General features: G+C 45.8%; 1 protein-coding gene and 1 long non-coding RNA gene across 6 annotated transcripts in view; one reads left to right on the top strand and one right to left on the bottom strand.

The window, feature by feature from the left end:
* The window catches only part of Jupiter (microtubule-associated protein Jupiter), a 48672-nt gene that overhangs the window by 7540 nt on the left and 20963 nt on the right, over positions 1–20169 (bottom strand). For 4 of the 5 annotated variants that reach the window (XM_076382870.1, XM_076382872.1, XM_076382873.1 and 1 more), the window contains exon 1: positions 11479–11692. The exons of the other annotated variant lie outside the window; for it this stretch is intronic. In XM_076382870.1, coding sequence (XP_076238985.1) covers positions 11479–11540 — 62 coding nt within the window. In that variant the 5' untranslated portion in view covers positions 11541–11692. Of the gene's footprint in view, positions 1–11478; positions 11693–20169 lie in introns of those variants that run through there. 5 annotated transcript variants of the gene reach the window in all.
* On the top strand, positions 12957–13287 carry LOC143182643 (uncharacterized). The gene is made up of 2 exons (XR_013002508.1): positions 12957–13189; positions 13274–13287. It is a non-coding gene; the product is annotated as an uncharacterized LOC143182643 (long non-coding RNA).

Below are 20169 nucleotides of genomic sequence, written 5' to 3'. Positions count from 1 at the left end.
TCTTTCCTGTAGCTAATAAAGCCACAGTCTGTGAAGCTGAAGCCGAAAGGAACAATAGACGTAGTTTACCGTGACAAGAAGTGACTAGTCTCGAAACCAGAGGTTCGTAAACTCGTGTTACGTAAGAAAAGGAACAATGGTCTTGGTCAGACTACTGGACCGGAAATCGAGCGAGCCTCTTGCTGAAACACAGTTCCACTAATTAAGTCCCAAGTCTCCGAGTGCTCTAAAAATGACTCCTACCTAGAGACTGCCTTCCCCCGCTTCAAACTCCAGAATACGATCAGCTAGACGACAATCTTTAATCATCTCGTGTCAACAAGCCAATGGACATAGATCTTCCAATTACACTTGATTAACATTCCCTCCGTACACATTACGCCACCGAGATCCTCTAGCGAGAAGTCGTTAGCCGGCAATCGATCAACTATAATCGTTCCACTCTAATTAACGGCACACACGTACCATAAGAAAGAGTCCCTGGCCCCGAGAGGCGCATCATAGCGCACATTTCATTGCCGTGGCGATAAATCAACGCTTCCTTGTTACAGTGTCTCGGATAATTGAACTCTGAACGCAGTTCGATGAAGACTATCTCAGCTCAGAAAAACCATCGAGGAAGCTCCCTCTCATAATTTAATAATTCACGGTTCGTTTAGCGGGAAAAATTCGCCAAGAGCTTAAACGATACAGATTTAATTGCAGACGTCCCTCAGGTCCCGAATTTCTCCTGTTGCGAAAAAGTCACGGTTCAAAGGTTCACCGAGGGGGAGTAGAGTGTTCCTCGGTTTCTCTCTGAAGTCGTTGTCCCATGACCCATCGCCGAACGAAACCGCCGAGAGATGGGAGAGCAAATAACGAGGATAATCAATCGACCGTAGGAAGCGAGAAGGATCCTGGAGGGGACAGGATGGGTGCGCCGGGAAATATGCTGCATGACGTACGGCGACGCCTCTGCGTGTTCCTTTCGACGGTGAACACGCGGCGCTTGAGTTAATAAGATCGTCAACCTGTTTTACGCGAGTCTGCAATTATGCCCGCTTCTGACGAGATCGTGTTACGACGCTGATAAGAGGAGTTGTGATATTGGGTAATTATCGCGGGGATACGAGCTGGGTGAACAAGGTGTGAGATATGTGATCCTAGTATTCTGTGAGCTCGATCAACACTGAGAGCACTATAGGATTTTCCTACTGGCATTGTGAGAGAAGTAAATCTATGGAACATGAACTCAGGTGTATGTTTTATTGTTTGATCGTTCTTAAAAATTTCTAATGGTCACTGTGCTTCTGTTACGATAATCTATTTTATCTGCATACATTTTAAATGTTTGAAAAGCTATTTCAAGGAAGACAAACTGATTCATCCCTGCAAGGGTCTTAGGTGTAGAACACTGTGATTCCTGCGTGGATTTTGCTGAGATTCCCCAGCGTGTGGGTTGTGACCCCAGTTGCTGAACCTACAGAATGTTCTGCTGTAGTAACACTGTGAGTATCGCTTGCAAAACTGCAAGGCTTATCCTTGTGAAGACCCAGCGGGTGCTCCAAAGCACGATCCCCAAAACACAAATGAAATCAGTGGCGATTTCTGAAGACCATCCGAAGACTAAAAGACTCTGACTGCTTTTTGAGAGTTTCCCAGTCATCGAATGTGGCACAGCGATGGAATGTGGAATAAGTTTGTCTCGTCTCGCGGAGAAACGCGACACTAGCGTCCAGCATGACACCAATTTGCGTCACTTCCGATCTGTGATAGCATTCAGCAGTGCATCCTGATAATCGTTCCTAGTTGCGTTACGTTGCAGGCGATAAGCGGATGTCGGCAAACGCGAGAGGAAACTACGCGAGAAGTGGATCAGGGCACGCTTTCGAAAATAATAATCATTAGTGTCGGCGAATGGTGACGACAGTGACTCGACGCGTCGACGAAACCATCCCGTCGACGCCTGGAACGCTCTGGCGTCCCAGGAGAGACGACAGAGTTGGACGCTATGTCAACCGTGAACCACTTATGCATGCCATTCGACGTGGAGTAATTAGATTATCTCGAGTTGTTTCCATACGTGATACGTCGCGATAAATCGATTAGACGACACCTGTGCGACAACTCTGATTAACGTCCTTCCTGTACGCGTGACTGCTTTTCCTTAGACGAACCTACTAAATCATAATTTCAACATTTTCAAATAACAGCGAGTCTCGAACCACGAAATGTTGTAGAGACTTTCCTAACTCGACACTGACTTTGCCCTAATTACCAAGCACCCTACCTCCAGGCAGAGTCGCGTCACCGTGTCGCCAGAGTGTTAGAACCTCTCGCAGAATGATCAAGATTCGTCAGAAAATGGGACACGAAGACAATCATCTACTTTGCTAGTCGTCAAGCCTGATGAACCAGAATTGGAATAATATTCGACGAGTCCCGCGCGTGGGCGTTACATTTCATCCTGCAGCTACTTCCTTATCAGCACCCCACCGAGGGAAGCGTTGCGCAAAGAAATCCATAAAACTTTGGCAATCGTGGATACTATAGTTCCTAAGACGTTGGCCAGTGACTGGCACGGAATTTATGCCAATTTATTCCAGGGAATAACAAAAGGAAAGGGTCGTACCATCTCCCGCGATGTCACCCTAAGTCAGACGTCTCCTTGTCACGGTATCCAGGTCTGGGGAACGATCGACGAGGTCGACCGAGGTATCGAATCACCGTGACAGATCAATTCGACGAGCACGCGACGTCTATCGACGTTTCATTCGCGGCCGAGCAATAATAGCGATTTATTGCTGTTCGGGGGACTAGCTTTGCTTCTGGGTCAACTTCATCTCGAGTATCCTCGTGGGAATACGAATTACCCTGCTTCCCGAGGCATCGATAGGATAAACCCTGGAGCACGCATTCGTTCTCTGCTTTCTGCGCCATAAAAAAGTGGACAACTCTTGGGGTGGGTGCAGCAGAGATTCCTAGATTGCTTATCACTAGCTACAAGCCGCTCCATTTGCCCGATATCGTTGTCTGTTCAAGCGAGACGAGCCTGGCGCGACTCCTAGGTCCTGGATAGGTGGGGAACGCGATCAGCCGAGGTCGAATCGCGAGAGAAATTCACCGAGGGAAGATGGAGAACCGCGGTGGAGGGATTCCCAGCAAATGGATCGTTTTTCTGGACCCGCAATAAGGAGTTACGCTCGAGTACTCGTCCTGGCTGCTGGCAACGCTCCGTGTGAGGTCCAGCAGGAGGATGGCCGATAACAAGGGGCGGCATTGTTGCCCGATACAACGTCAATCTTTTATCGCGTATTCGGACAATGGTCATTGTTCCCGGCGTTTAATTACCGCCGCTCGGCGCAAGCTAATACTTCCGAGATTTCACGTTCGGCTAAATGTTCGCGGTGAAATCTCGATGGTAACTTCGAGGTATCTCCTGGATACCGATACACACGGATAAGAGCTGGGATAATTGCTCGAGGAGGGCAGCTGGGATTATTTCTTCTACTGCTGGACCCATCTTCGCAATCGTGAAAGTTCCTTGGATATTGAAGCCAGGTTTTATTTCTTTTGGTTTGGGGGGAGATACTTTGGCTGAGAATTCTTCTAGGTTTTGCTTTCGTTTTGGAGAATGTGGGGGTAGGAATACAGAAATGGATAATCCAGAATTGAGAGTGGAGGGCAGTATTGCTTCGGTTTCTATTTTCTATTTTTTTTCCATTAGGATTAAGTGTTTTCTATGTGATGTTTATTTTCCCTTGTGGCCAATAATGGGATATCCTGTATCAGGAGAAAATAAAATAGTATTTTATGGGCCCTTAACACCTTTATAGCAGAATCCAATCACGAGATTTTTAAATTGCTTCGTTCTATAATATATCTATTAAAATAAAAAAACAGCTGTCCTTACTCAATTAACCTCCTTTCCTGAATCCCCTTGTATCTACCTTGCAACCACAATAAAGCTTAATTGCTATTTCACAGAGCTCTGAATGAAACCTACACTGTCTAGCACGTTTCCTAACACCATACTCAATCAATAGAAGCAAATGAAAGAAAGGTTCGTGCGTTAGCTGAATCGCGCTAATGATCTAACTTCGATTCCCTCGTCGCGCCAGCCGCGACGTCATTAGAAGTCATCAAGGCGACATTCGTGCGCGACAGGCGAACGTGACAACGCGTTTACCGAGATTCACACGTGCCAATTCGCGAATAATTGCCAGGTACTGTTTACTCCCGCGCGCATCAAGATTCACGGGCCCCTTTCTCGCTCCTCTCTTATGTAACGCACGCAATTCCGTGGAACAATCGTTGTGAGAGTGTCTATACCTGGGAGCGGAACGATTAAGTCATTATCAGTGACCAAGCGACAGCGACCTCGAGAGGAAATAGCAATTATCCAGGCGAGAGGAGGTCCGATGCAAAAAGAGACACAGTCGAACTCTGCTCGTTTTTGCCGAAGGGATTAGTTGGAACCACTGTACCGAAGAGGATTTCCTCCATTATTGTCGAAGGATAATTTATTCCCTGGCTTTCAGAGGCAGCCACGGTTGCCTTCACTCGATACCCTCTCGCAAAGAAAGCTAAACCTACTCGTAATTTCCGAGACTGAGATACGTAAGCTTCCTCTCTCCTATCCGACTGTTCACGCCAACGCACCCTGCACTCTAGAATATCCAGACGTTCAGCCTGTGAACTTTAGCAGTTTGTTGCCAGCTAATCGTATACGCCTCGACGGAACTTCCTGAATCGAAGCTAAAAAGCAATGCTACTACTTGAAAGGGGGCGAGGTAAACGTGGGCTAGAGTCTAATGTGCTGCCAAGGTGATGGATGGTTCGGCTTGGAATACAGAGTCCATGGAACAAGGTTAATACTCGAAAATTTTCTAGTCAATTGAAATCATTGATCTCAAAAACGTGAGAATTTTCAGATATAGAGAATATATCTGTGAGAACCCACGTACTTCTATCTACTTTAATGCTCTACTAGCACAAGCCCTCCAACCTCCCCGATCTTCAGCGTTCACTAACCCGTGTTAATATCAAAGACCAAAATCTCCCCCAGTCAACGACCTAGTAAACGAGGACCAGAGGGTGAAACTCTCATCTCTGAAGCATTGTTGCGCATATAGTGGCCCGTGACAATCGACAGAAGCTTGCAACATCGTCGTCAACGCCGCCCAGCACCGTATTTGGTCATCCAATGAATGCAAATACATGCGTCTCGCGGTGAATCGGGATGTCTCTAAGTGGATCATTGATTCACGAGCGATTCATCGATTTTACGCGACGGTAAGGCGACCCAGCATCGATCAGCGGCACGATCAATAATCGAGGCAATAGACAATAGCGAGGAGACTAATTGCGTCGTCCCTTGGAGACAGGAGAACCGTATTCGAGCTACTTGTAATAGTCGCTGGTTGGGTTGTGGTTACTTATAAGGAAGCCTGATCGTCCAAGGAAAAATTGAGGACTTTACGTAATGGATCGCGGAGCTGGCTAAGTAATAGACGAACTTTACACGAAATTAACTAATTGGCCAATTACGCCCACAGGCTGTAAAGGATCGTGTAATCGATCGTCTCGTTCGGTTCCGGTGAAATTGTCGATTTATCCCCCTTTTGGGCAGGCGCGGCTTAACAAGCGGATAATCACGAGCAGTCGGCCACCTATCAAAATGTATTCCCCAGTCGTTTATTTCAATCGATCTTCAACACTTGTTAACACAGAGATCGAGGGAAGATTTTGATACAAAGATGATCCTCTCTTCGACTATGATATATGGACTCTTCCCTTAGAGATACTTCTAGGCCATTTATCTTGCCTTTCTTTTCACACGTTTTACTTGAGAGATTCGATCAATCTTCGAAATGGATCAGAGAATGGACTTCTCCAAGGTTTATAATATAAGTTTGAATATAAAGTTATCTTCAAGTTCACGAGCGATTTCCTGTGGATCTTACGGTACACCTAATTTCGAGTGGAAGCTCCTCCATCAAAATTACCGATCTCTTCAGCTTAAACACCTTCGAGTTCGGCGCCGAAGAGCTCGCATCGCTCACGTGAAGCTAACGACTATAAGCAACGAGCAAGTATCGCGTTTCCCAGTGAAACTATTCACCTGGCCGAGGTTCACGTCCCGTGGCCCTGAATAATACACAGGAAACTCCGCGGAACAAAGTATGAATTATCGAGCGCGCAAAGTTCCTCGTAAGCGGGCGTCGCGGCAGAAAAGACAACGATAGTCGATCGTTATCGATCGACTTCCAGGCTTCGCGTAGCCAGCCTTATCACTGCGAATGTGGCGAACGCCAGGGACAGATAAGAGTCAACGCTCCGAGTATAAATATACTTGTCGAGGGTGTAGGTGGTATAGGCATCGGTATATCGACGAGATTAGCAATGGAGCCCAGTGTTTCCCGTTGTTATCGTGTCCACCGTGAAATTGGACCGCTTTATTATCTTGATAACGTTCATTCAGCGACGCTGAGTCACTCATCTCGAACTTGCTTGCCCCTCGTAAACTACACTGACGGTAAACTTGATTCGATACATGCTTCGCTACGGTATTCAATACCGATTCGGACATTACCTGGCCAATTGAATATTCTTGCTCTCAATAGAGTCTATATAGAGGATTCTTGAGGCTCTCGTGGATGAGATGCTTGAAATTAATGTTCTACGAGGCTTCCGTATGGTCGAAGTTGATAGAGATATAAAATTGTACTCAGGGTCAGGTTTGAAGAACCTATAGAACTGTGACGTCAGCAAACTATGAGAATAGTATTCCAGAAGCACTGACTAGAATTTCAGAATTTCTCTATTATTTTAAGGAACACACAAATATTAATTCCATATCACCCTACTTCTAATTCTAATCACCTTAATTAATTTTTCTCTTCCCCAAACTCCCCTAAAACCCTCAGACAACAAATTATTCAACGTGGAGTTCGAAAGGGGTAGTTCCACGAAATCGTCAGGCAGAAGCGCTAAGGACCAGACGGAGTTAGCCTCGTCAGGGCTTCAGCGCGTCACACGTTCGCGAAATCCGCCTTTTCTCGTAGGAAGCCCCGAGGAGGAATAGTATCCACAAAAGCCTACCCGATAACGAGGAGGAAGCCACCGAGATGGGCGTGATGTGTCCACCCTTTCGTGTCCACTGGAGGGTGAGTAACCCCATCCTCTCCATGGCAAAGGGTGGCCACCATGCGTCCGGAAGAAGCGTCTCGTTCGCCACGTAACGCGATACTGTTTTCGATCCACGTGGAAGTTCAAGAGTCGCACGGGCCTCGACTCATTTTACACGTGGAACACGTCGAGGAAGTCAAACAGGGCACTCGTAAGAGGGTAGAGGAAAAAATCAACCAAGAGATTCTTCGTTACACTTCGATCCACGTGGGTAATGCCCTCAACATGGATCGGTTTGCTTTCCAGCGGAAGCGATCGTCGTGGAATCCATCGAACCCCTTTCGCGAGGCGCGTAAATTGTATGAAATAAATCTTGCCCACGTAGAGCGCAAAGCAGCTCAATGAAACGAGGAATAACGAAGGCTCCACTTGGCATTGACGATTAACAATTCCAATGCACGCCCGCCGCAAAACAAACTCGCCAACTATTATCCCCATTAAAGCGCAAGTAGGAGGATCAGGCACGAATCGAGGCAGGAAAAAAACGTGTCTCGCCCACGCAACCTTCAATCAGCACATCTCATTATCCTCGTTAAGGAGAGACTCAGTCGAGATGGTTAATCGTGGTTTGATAATTGCTCGAAAATTAGAACCACCCTCTTAAGTGGTCCTAGCACCGATGGAATTGACATTGCTTCTTCGTTTGGTGTCCTCTGATTATCTTACTGCCAGTCGCCTGGACACACCCACGATTCCTCTGATCCAAGGCCCTTGGACGATTCCTACGGCACGAGTTCTGAGTGACAGAGTGATCGAACTCGTTGGCAGTCGCCAGGCTGATCCAGCGATTCTACCAGCTGGCAGACGTCCCAGAACAGTTTGAGATTCCTCGAGGCTAGGTCAGGACCGGTCAACCCCTATATACGGATTCTTAAGTAGGGCATGGGGCTCCTGCTAACTATTCAGATATTATCTCCGCTACTCGTTTTACCTGCCGCGTATTTCCACCTTCTCACTGCTGCTAAATCAGCGAGGCGGGACGTGAGCGCGAGCATCGCGGCGAGGGCATGGTAAGTGGATGCAAAGACAGAGAAGAGCACGTCACGTCTCGAGTCGCGAGATTTCAGCTGACTCGAGCCCACTGCTCGAGAGTCAAACGTGAAACTCTATTAATTAAATACTATCAGCGGAGACCTTTGCTGCTGGCTCCAACACGTTTCTGGAATGATTTTGGAACGGAACACTCATGTGCCACTGCAGTCGAGCCGATACTCGGTGACCCAGATGTGTTGCCAGTCGAAATCTTTAACGAGAGAAATTCGGAAGCCTAGCGTTTCCAGAATGCAGCTTAACGAGAAATCTTTAATGAGAGAAATTTGCGAAAATTTGTGGAACCTCACCAGGAAGTCAAAGAAAATTTCTAAGAGAAGTTGGTAACTGACCCCTGAAAGATGAATAGGTGCTGAAGAAATTCCTAGTGTCTGTGATTTTTCAAGCTCCTCCTGTGTGTCATCCGTGGAACAGGTTCCAAAGCAGACGGGAGATGCTCAAGGAGCATCGGGGATGAGCTTGTTTATCACTCGAGGACAAAGGCGGCACTGTGCAACCGAGGATTCAATAGAGGGCTTCTATAGAGCAGCCATTGTAACGGGAGCATCGATGGGAAAGCATGCACATGGATGCTCATCCTTGGGACAGAAGATAAGCATCGATCTCTGGACGATTGCTACTGATAACTGCAGTAGTGAGTCTGCAATGCGTCAGTTTTTAGGAACAGGTGCGAATTGAGAACCTATCGAAGATCATGTAACTATCATGAGACACGCTTACTACTTGGAAGGGTTGCTCAACAATTTGCTGAAGAAATAGTGTAGGTTTTCAAGGTTTTAATCTGCACTCATTCAGAAAATCAGTCTTTGAATTATGAATGGAAAATGTGAGAGATGGAGGTATCGGTGTAAAACATTGTTGTTTGGGATTATTTGACCACTTTCTTCAAAATGTCAGAGAGAAGTAATAAAGCAGTGAAGGGGCTCCCAGATGATCAATATTTCTTTAGATATCTATAATTCACTGCAGGTCGAGTATTTATTGAAAAGGTCAATATTGACTTTTTACCAAGATATTTCATTAATATTTTAAATATTAATTACCCGAACTGGCTTTAAAGAGATACTATAATCTATTTTCTCAGACGACAGTAATAATAACTATGTAATATAAATATTTCCACTAATTAAAGAAACGAAGATAAATGTCTATGAAATCTCAAACAACAGAACTTTCTTCCGATTTTGCCGAATTGTAAAAATCACATAGCTGTCTTTAGAACGTCCAAGAAAGGTGCAGAGAAAAATCATGACGAGAGCAATTAAGCGCCAAGTGGCCAGAGGTGACATCTGTGTAATTACAACCGTCGTGGAGGCGAGTACACGTCAATTATTCCAGGAGGGCGTTGACCACATTTTAACGAAGCTCAATTGCACAAATCTCCGTGGCCTGTCCCGTGCTATTATACCTTGGAAAGTTCTTCGCGCGAAAATAATCACACACGAGGCCTCCATTCACTGATCGATTCATATTGGAACATTATCTAGAGGTGTACCTTTCAAGGAGGAAAAAACTGGAAAGAAAAAGAGGAACGATTAAGTAATTAGACGGCTGATCTCTTCCGAGGCACGTAAGACCCTCACAGAGGAACAGTCACGCTTTCTAAACCTAACTGTTTACCAGCTTGCTCCTCCGTTTCGGCACAGTCTCCATTTTTTGTGTGAATGTATCATTGCTAACTGTTTCCTAGATCATTGCTTTCAGGTAATTGGTTCATGAAAGGGTAGAGAGGAACTTTTTGCCCTCGGTATTGATATTTGCTTCCAGGAAAGTAAGAATAAAATGAAGCAAAAATCGACTGCTGTTATCATTATTAAAAGACAAGTGGAGACTCTTTCCTGCCTGTTCAGGTTCCCTGCACACAATGGTATATACTGGACTACTGTGATTGTGCAGGGAATGAGGAAAGAACGAAGAATCTTAATAACAGGACAAGTTATTCGACGACAATCGTTCGTCGAGGCCTAACAGCCCCAACGTTTAGCGATCGTTTGCATCCGCGCTTGTTATGGTTGCCTTCAGGGCTCCCAGCGGGCAATTACAGAACATCCTGAAGGATGTGGGACTTCCTGGGAAGCATCCAGAGTAATTTTTATCACAGCTGAAACCGCGTGCGTAATTCCGCAGATAAAGCGCTGGAAAGTACCGGTGTGTAACAGTTGTTTATCCTTGTTGTGCCGAGATAACGACTTTAAACGCGATGCTTGACGATAAAAGGCTGCGCAGGAAATTCAGAATGACAGCAAGAAGTGCCAATGGTCACGAAAACCTAGAGCCAGCAATTTAAATATCATTCACGAAAACAGTTCTTTCAGCTACTGGAAAATGCTTTTTCTTTTTCTGTAGAAACGTGAGATGGTTTTTCCATCAGGTTCAAGCGGTGAACTTGAAATTTTCCGGATTCTTCGCGAGAATAGCGTCGAGCAGGCGCTGCAGCAGTTTCCAAAGCGTCCAGATTCAAGGACTGGCTCGCGAGATGTAAATCGATCGGTCCGGTCACGGTTGACGGCGACTACCACCGCATCCTGTCATTCTTGAATTTTCGATGACCAGCTAGCCCATATTCGGTCGAGCTCGTGAGAATACTAAATTGAAAATCCTTTCGAACTCGGGAGGAAATTTGGATTGAAATGAAAGGAAGCTAAAGAGGAGTTTAATTATTGAGAGAACGTTTGCTTTTGCAGAGTATCCTAAATTGGGAGTAATTGGATAGAAGAGACGATAGTAGTTAATAGTTTTAGAAGAGGATTAATGGATTAATAATAGCTGGTAAGTAGCACTCTGATTAGGGAGGGTCAGGGACGGAACCATGCAAGGAATGCCACCCTCGCAAAAATGGTGTCCCACAGGACTCGTCCCAAGTTTTTGGCTGCAGTCCCAACCGCTGCAACTGCAGCCATTGTGCTGCACGAAAACCACAGTTCCATCAAACTTCATCGAACAACCCAGAAGATCAACATTTTAACGCCTAATCACTATCAAACGACTAATAAGAGTTTTCAACTTTTACACTTCAAAAGAGATCCACCCAGAGAATCCTCAACCCACTCACACCCTCTTCTTACAAGGCCACAACTTTTAAACTGAGGGTACCACCCAAGAAAAATAAAAAGAAAACGTTAAGAACCGAATGTAGCGGGAGTCCTCGAAAACGAAAAAGGAAAAAGAATTGAGCGTCGAAACCGGAAGTCCTCCCAAGTGACACGGTCCGCGGAACAGCCGCAGTGCGGTAGGGCGAGCAAGGCTTCCGGAAATTACCTTTTCTTTCCATATCCGACGTTGTCGAGCTCGACGTGTCTATACGTCGCGTAAGTAGCCATCGTGTTTCGCCTGGTCCCGACTCTCCTTCGAAACTGCAGGTATTCTCAAGGTGTTCTCAGACCTCCTCCCCGTGACAACCACACAGAAATATCTGACAAGGCGTCCGCGTCCCAGCGGCGACGAGAAAGATCGACGAGTCTCTCAGAAGCTCCCCGAAAGCGTCCTTGACTTCCGTGCACGTCTTCCTCTCCTCGGGCGCGATTACGATATATCCTCCCCCGGTTGGAAAAGGTCACGGTGTGCTCTGATAGGCAAGTGGTTGGGACAGTGCCGCGTTCAGCCGAGAAACTGGCAGTCGGACGAGGATCCAGGCTGTATATAATGCCTCCTCCACCGGTGCTTCCCTCCTCTCTCGCTCTCTTCGCCCCTTCTCTGTCTCTCGCTGCTGCGCGCTCTTCTGCCTCTAATCTCGCGTCTCCCTCCAATCCTGCTCCCCTATCCCCCTGACCAACGCTGCAAGCTCTTCCAATCTGACTACTCTCCGTCTGCACCGTGCATCTCCACCCCCCTTGGATCGCTTTCGACCTCTCCCTCTCCCTCTCCCGAAAGCTCTCCTCTCTCCCTCGCCAGCTAGTCCAGCAGCTCGCCACATCCCGCCACCTCCGCGGATATAAACCCCGGCGGAGTGACGTATGCACTTCCACCCCCGTCGTCGGAAGGCCGACGACGCCGACGCCGACGTCGTGCATTCACCTCAATCAATACGCTCGGCGAACCAGACCGCCGCGCCGGCACCGAGCAGGGGAAGCACGCAGCAGGGACGCGCGCCAACGCGTACGCGCACCTCGGCTCGCGGTGCATGTGCTGCACGCCGATGCACGTGCGGCCGCGCGCACAGAGGAGGAGGGAAGGCGCGCCCTGCCGTCAAGGGCTGCGCTGACGATCGTTAGGGACAGGGCTTCCGCGGGGATCCGCGAGTTGCAGTCGAGGGTGGAGGGTGGAGGTGAGGGATGACTCGTGACATTGAATTGGGTGCGTGATTCAGGTGGGGGAGGTGTGTTTGGGTGTCGAGTTGAGGGCCTTGGGGTGTGTTGATAACAAGGGGGTGAGAATTTCGAGATTCTGTTTAGGTATCAGGGGTGGTCGATAGGAGGGTGCTTTGGGACTCTTGGAATCTGAGGATTCTTTTATAGTAGTATGAACGAAAAACAGCAGCACTGCGAGTCTGATTTTGCACTGGGCAGACATACAATGCTGCGTGCTCTTTCTATCAACTGTAAAAGCAGACTCCTGTAGTGTGACTGTTTTTCGTTCAGTGTGGCTAGTACTAGAGTTATGTTAGACTACATGGAAATTTGAATCTTCAAAGATCGTAGGATAAGAATTAAAGAAGGAATTAAATTATTTCCTGCAACTTCTACGAACTCCCTCAGGTCTCCGTTAATTCTCGAGCCAGCACAAAGTATAATGTTGACTTTGCTCGCGTGCTGAGCACGGATGGCTCGAGCCTCCTCCTCCTTCTCTTCAGCGAAGAGGAAGAAGGAGGATGACTCGTCACCCCTCGCTAAATCGCACACGGATGCACACGAGACGGGGATTCTTGCGCTGCAATCGATGCGAAATTTTAAGGGTTTCGACGGCTCGTTTGAAAAGGGACCAGGAACACGAAGGGTTGCGTCTGTTTGACCAGACCCCTGCAGACGCCTGGGTAGGGGCTGTTTTTCGACCAGACGTAACACTCTTTGAGTAATTGACTGATTAAATTGTCTGTCCCCTCCTGTTGGTTTTTCAGGAGGGCAGACGGAGGCATCGAGTTACTGGAAACCGAGCTTAAGGGATGAGCAATGAATTGGTCGCTCGATAACTTCGTCAACGCCTTAAAAGTGCATCATCGATAAAGATAAAAAAATAATAAATGTAGTAAATGAGGCCTCACTTTCAAGGGTAGTTTGTGCTACTTTGTGATACTTTGCTACAGCTATTCTGTGATTTAGAATTCATAGTCCTGAATCTATCGGAGAAGTTGGAAGGCGTTCACAATATATGGCTAGGGGGGTGCAACCCCTGAGTCAGCCTCTTTTGTTCAGTATCTAGGACGACTGCTCGGGGGTGAGAAAGTCGACTCGCTTTGAAGTCCGTTCCTGACGTTTATTCGCAAACGTGCTGCCTAATGTATGCAGATTTTAGAGAAACACTTTACCGCAGTACGGCTGCCGCGTCATCATATTAAGCGAGGATGATATACTTTATTCTGTCGGAGGAATTTTGCGTCGATGTTGACGATTCAAGGAGAAACTCAGTCGGTAGGAAGATGATTAACGCAAAACTGTGCGCGATAATTAACTGGGCATGCTTTCCTTGACTACAAGTTTGCCACACTGTTAGGAGTAATTAGAGTTTGAAGCACTGAAACACTTCCATGTTTTAGAAGTCCTAGCAGGTTACAGAAATCAAGATGATAGCAAAAGGTACATATTACGAATTTTCCTGTACAATCTGTACAGGTAATTAGAGAATCAATTACTCAAAGAAATTTATAGCTGTAGAAAGTAGTCGATGCTTAATGAGTTCTGAGTATGCCTCAGATGTTAAATTACATATTACAACACTTTCGCTTTTTTCCATTTGTCGTCATCTAATTTAATATTTTGTACGTCTCGTGACGTGATTGCCCTAATTGCCTTGATATTGGATTGCTAATAAATCACAGCAATTATTCTCGCGATAATCGCGGTTTATCCGTCGGTTCAACTAATAGCAACATGCTACACGAAAATCCAGCACTAATTGTGTGCTGATTTATCGCGACCCCTCTCGGACAAATTGTGGAAACGGTATTATTTATGGACAATTATACGCCGAGAGATCCTATTTCGTTAAGGCGCGGCAGAACGCGTGTTCCATGCGCGCTCCGATCGTTTGCGTAGCGAACCTTATTTCCGCTGGACGATGAAGAACCCCAAGGCTGACGTTCTCATTCAATTAGACGGACCATAGATTGTCTGACTTCGAATCAAAAGATTCGAGAACTCGATTTAGAGAGACGTGAATGAAGAAAATCCAGAATAGAAGACCAGCTGTGGTGACAAAATATGGGAAATAAATAAGCACCCCCATAGAACTTGAAACACCATCAGATCTACTTCCACAAAGCATCAAAGTACCCGAAGTCCCTTTACCAAAATTCTGATCTCTCCAAGCTGCGCTAGACATAATCAAACGACTTCAATGGGCTCCAAACATTCGCAAACAGTCTCAAACATGGACATCAAACAGTCTCAAATAGTAACAAACTCGTGCACATGCGTGAAAATGGATTCTCTATTTGAGAAAACAAGCTTCGGCTACGTTTCAAGCTCCCTATCACACAAATAGTAATCTATCGATTTCGCGATTGTCTCATAAATCTAATCATCCTGTAGCTCGCGCCCCGGATGTACGCAGGCGCACACGCTGAAGAGCATAATCGTAAAAATAAAATATCGCGGATGCCTACGTTGTCTAATGTTAGCTCGCTGTATTTTAGCTTTGTGGCTGCGTTCTAGTCGTTTTGCCGCGCTCGTGAGCTGGCCACGCGCTGCTCACCCTCTGTGTACACCGCTATGCGCGTCCGTTCGAAACGGAAACCGAGTGTGTAACCGCGTTTTGGTACCGTTTCACCAAGAAAACGCTCCGCCCATATGGTAGCCCATTAAACAACCACCGAGGTAGTTTCGAGAACATAGTTTCGTTCGCGCAGATCGATCGCATCTTGAGCGCGAGTTTGCTCGAGATCGGCAATAAATCATGCATTAAATCACTGGAGAACAGTCGATTTTGTCTGCCTGATGCAGATGGAGATAATGCTATCGAAATAAATCCTTGGTCAAAAGCTCCTCTATTTGATATACTAGTCGCCTGAAATGACTCTGATTATTTCAAAGTAATTCTTCATGGGTGGCAATGAAAATGGGACATTTTCACCGTTCGGAACGAATAGCAGCATTGTGCAACGTGGTCGTGGCCCTAATCGTCTATGCTCCTCTCCTCGGGGAATTTCAAATGCCCCATCACTTGGCTGTGTTTGTTACTAGTAGAAAGCAGACCGCGTTTCACGCTGCGAACTTTGACGAATGTATGTCAATTTCGAGACTTTTTCGTTCGAGCAGCTAAGCGGTTTAAACGGTACACTGAGTATTTGACGACTAAATATTGTCACTGAATATAGGTGAGAGCCAGGTGAGATCTCTAAGTAAACGAGCCTGCGAGAGAAGACTAATTCAAACGAGACGTTTAATGATGCCGAGGTAATTGATATGCCACCCAAGATGGATCGCGAGTAATACTAACTGATGCTCCCTTCGAGGAAGCGAAACGAGTGGTAATTGCATTTGCTTCAGCTGAAATTTTTAGGAAAAATGTGGCGTGAACTGATTAGCAGCGTGTCATAGAACGTAGTGCTCGTCTGTGCTCAAAATTGATACAGATTACATAGGAATATTTACGAGCGTAAGGTCCTGAGTTATTGGTTTTAACGCTGTTTCTTTTGAAGAGCCGCAGCGAGTCAAGATTGCCGCGCAACTACTATGCCTACTGCGCAGGCGTGGTGCCTAATCTTTTCGGCGCGGCAAGATTCGAAATTTGGCGAAACTATCTACGTACGAGTATCGAAACCCAAAAGTGCAACTACAGTTGGAAGCAGGCACGTGTTAACCTAAAGAAGGTTAAAAATCTCATAAATCACCCTAAAGCACTATTCATGATAAGAGACTAAAGCTGAGTCACACAAATAAAGTTCAGTAAACCTTTCTACTCGCACCACCTAAAAACCATCCTACATTTCTCCAGCAGCCAGGTTCTCCATTTCCCTCCTTATTACCTTCATCATTTTCAAATCTCGCACGCGTCTTCCCAGACGTCTATTAAGTGTCTGCCCCATCCGACAGCCCCCAAAGACCATAAATCCTAGTCAGCCTATCGAACACTGGTAAGTACTCGCGGTTCATTGATGTTACGAAGCGCGAAAAGGCTTCCACGAGACAGGGAGAACGTGTTCCTTCACCGACGAAGGACGCCCACGCTCGTCGCGGCGGATAAATTCGCCGATTGTCTGGGAAACGCCCATGGCGCGTGGCAGACGCGTTCGACGATCGTTTGCAAGCACCCACGGCGCTGGGAAGATTAATACCGCCGTCTTAAATAAAGAAGACGATTGATGATGGCTGCGATGAGGTTCGCGCGTTCGGAGTGCATCGAGTAATCCATGATCCTCTCGGTGAAAGCCCTATTGCAGGCGTCGCGATGCAGGTTGCAACGATTCGACGATAAAGAGAATCTTGTGTGAGTGAACCTTGGTCGCTTCAGCCTGACAAAATGACGGGCATTAAGCTGAGACCTCATGCTGGGAAAAGGACAGTAGAGTTTGTCTATCGACCGTCTGACACGCAAGCTTGAATTCCTGGAGTTACGTAAAATCACGAGAGCTGATGGTAGCTGATGGTAGCTGATGATAGCTGCTGTTTCCTAAGAGACGAGTAATCGTTCTTTAATAACTGCAAATGCAGTGATTGAAATTGAGAGAAGATTAGATGTGCAGTGAGGCGATTAATCAGATCTTTATTAAATATCGAAATTGGAAAGCTGTGCTCAGAAGTAGACTGTTAATTTTTATTGAGAATCCATATCCTTACTGTGCTCATAAAAATATGAAATTGCATAAAAATCTGCAGTCTACTCATAAGTCTAAACTCAGATCATGAGATGACAAGTTCAAAGCCATGACTTAGAACTCGAAACTGCCCATGGATGTCACTGAATAAGCATGAGTCTTTCTTCGGACTAGTAATTTGAAGTCACGCAGCTATCAGATGTCATCTGACAAATTGTTCGATAAAGGATGGTTGTACGGTAAACACGACAGAGATTGACAACACTGTATCATCAGCTTTAAAAGAAAGTAGAGGCAATCTTGTGATAATGAAAAGACAGAAAATAGTACGGTGTCGAACGCCACTCCCCTTTTTCCTAAAAGTGAAATCTCTAATACATATAGTATCAAACATGCACCTGCTGAGTGTCACTGTTGTGTAATTGCTTCTTGGCAGGCATGTGAATTAAAATTTATAGCATCGCGGCAACTCCAAAGCAGTCTTTCATCAGTGAACCACGATGGAACGAACTTTCTACTAACCGTTCGAACTTTTCCTGAAATCCTTGTTTGTCCCTCGTGAAAGTGGACGATCCTCCGAGTTCAGATTGGTCGATTTTCGTTTCTATAGGAACAGTCTAGAGGGCCGCGAAGAACTGCATTAGAGTGCACCTACTACTTGCAAGCTAATCATTCCAGAATATCGTTAAATGGGATAACGACAATGAAAACTGTTCTCCGTCTATCAGGGGAGATTAGCTCTCTCAGCACCATGACGAATCGAAAAAGGATAATTGAAAGGAGCACTCTCGTCCTGGAACACCTGGCGATGGAAACTCGAGCTTAATTAAATACCCAATGCGTGGATGCACCGCGAAATAACAGCGCAAGTAGCGTACTTTCGTGGGAAACGCAGCTACAATGTACCTAATGGATACCAACACGATGCTACATGAGATTCACCGTAGCGAAATGACGGACCGCCTTCATTTCGTTGAGCATGGCTACAGCGAATTACAGCTAGAGAGTTCTTCCTTAAGCTGCATTCCTGTTTCTGTAACGCAGCTACACGAACTCATGTTAACACACTAAGAGTATATCCTTAACTTAGAAAAAAGGAAGACATATTTTTACCTCCTTTTTTAGGATAATTTTTACAAGCACAGTCCTGCCAATTCATTCCAATTAAATTCGTATGATTATGAATGCTCCCTCCCAATCAACAGAACACACCTAGTAGATTCAAAAGCTGATCCCTTCGAGACGGAGCACCCGCTACAGCCACGCAATAAAGCATCCAAGATCGAAGCGCCTTATCAGCGGGTCGATAAGAACGAAGGCAAACAACCCGAAGCGAGAGCAGGCTGCGTGAAGCTCGTAATTTCAGTTTACGATCGCGGGAAGTTTTTCTAAGAAAACGAGGCTGGAAGGGATTCACTTAGCTCGATTTTGTCGCCAGCTGGAGGCGACGCGACGACGTCGGGACGTCGCGAGATACGCTCGCGCAAATTATGCGGATCCAAGACGCGGCACGCTCGATCGAGCGTTCACCCGCATTATGCATGCATTAATTTCTTTCGCGGTGCACGCGCGCTGCGTCATGCCCCTACGTCTCTCTCCGAGAAGAGAGAAGCCCAGGCGAAACTAAAACTGTTCGGTAACGAGGAAAAGTGAACGAGCAAGGAGCGAGACGGTAACCGGAAGCGGTCGCCAACTCGACAGGAAGTTGTCCCGCGACCTGCTGCTCCTTCTCGAAATCGTGGAACCGTTAACCGTTCGTTTAGTCGAACACAATGGCCAGAATATGGGACACGGGATTTCGGTGCACCGAGCCACTTCTGCATACGTAATGCGTGTTTGCAGGGTAATTATTAATCGAGAAGCAAAGTTCAGGCGGATGATGGTACAGATTTAAACTTTCGCGAGGGTAGGGCTTGTAAAACTGGGGAGGTTTTAGAATTTCATTTCACCGAGGCGAAAAATTCCCCTTGTATTTTGTCATGAATACTTTACTTATTGAGTCATAATCAGTTCAGTGTTAGTAGGTTAGAGGATTTGGCCTTTGAATTTTGTAACTGTTTTCAGATATGAGTCAGATAGATTAATCTTGAGTGTGGTACTTATATTAAAAAGATAGACAAATATTTGACAGTATATGAGTCATTGATGTGGATTGGATGGAACAGTTTGCTGAGGCAGATAAGGAAATATTCGAAGAGATTTAATTCTGATATAGGGTAGAGATTTTTACGTAAAGTGCGAGGATTGAAGTAGAAAGTAGATCAGGCGAGTTGTATTTTAATCTTACTATTAATAACGCTTACAGTAATTTTATCAGGGAAGAAGATCGAAGAATAAGCAGTTCGAGATAGTGATTCACCGTGGGCGTCTATAAGGCTTTAATATTCGAAGGAAGATATGCCCAACCCTGTATCGAATAGTCGAATATCGAAATGCATCGGCCATCGATGTTAAAATTCATTAAGATTCGTAAGGTGCAACGCCTCGTGCTAGATAACGTTGCACGCGATCATATTCGAAAAACGGTACTCGCGGTTACAGGAAGTTAGAAATCGTGCGTATGAGTGTGCCAAGACGAACGAGGCATAATCGATGGAGTGAGATATTAATCGGAGTTCGTAGAAGATATAATATTGAAAAGTCACGGACGATAAAGAGCCTGCTGAACTGACACGAAGCATGCTGTAGAAATAGATAAATTAAAATAGTCACAGTGACTAGCTATTTTTATTATAATATTACCACCACATCAGCCGAGACTTGAAATGGTGAAATTCACGCCAGGGTTTCTGAACTATCAAGAAATATCGTTCCAACACCATTCGAAAGTGTAAAATTAATGAAAACGTGTGTCACGAAATCTTCGCACGATTTGATAAATTCTTCGTTTCATCAATAATCATTGATTCTTTACATACTTCTTCGAGTTTCCACACGTTTCACAGTAATTATAAAATAGAGAGAAAGCATACGGGCGCAAGAGTACCACCGCGAAATCGTAAATTTTATCTCGGGTCTCTAAACTCCCAGGAAAACGGTTT

The sequence above is a fragment of the Calliopsis andreniformis genome, chromosome 8 (assembly GCF_051401765.1).
Source record: "Calliopsis andreniformis isolate RMS-2024a chromosome 8, iyCalAndr_principal, whole genome shotgun sequence".
In the NCBI taxonomy this organism is placed as follows: Eukaryota; Metazoa; Arthropoda; class Insecta; order Hymenoptera; family Andrenidae; genus Calliopsis; species Calliopsis andreniformis.
The sequence above is the reverse complement of the archived record's forward strand: the minus strand, read 5'-3'. Positions and strand labels throughout refer to the sequence as shown.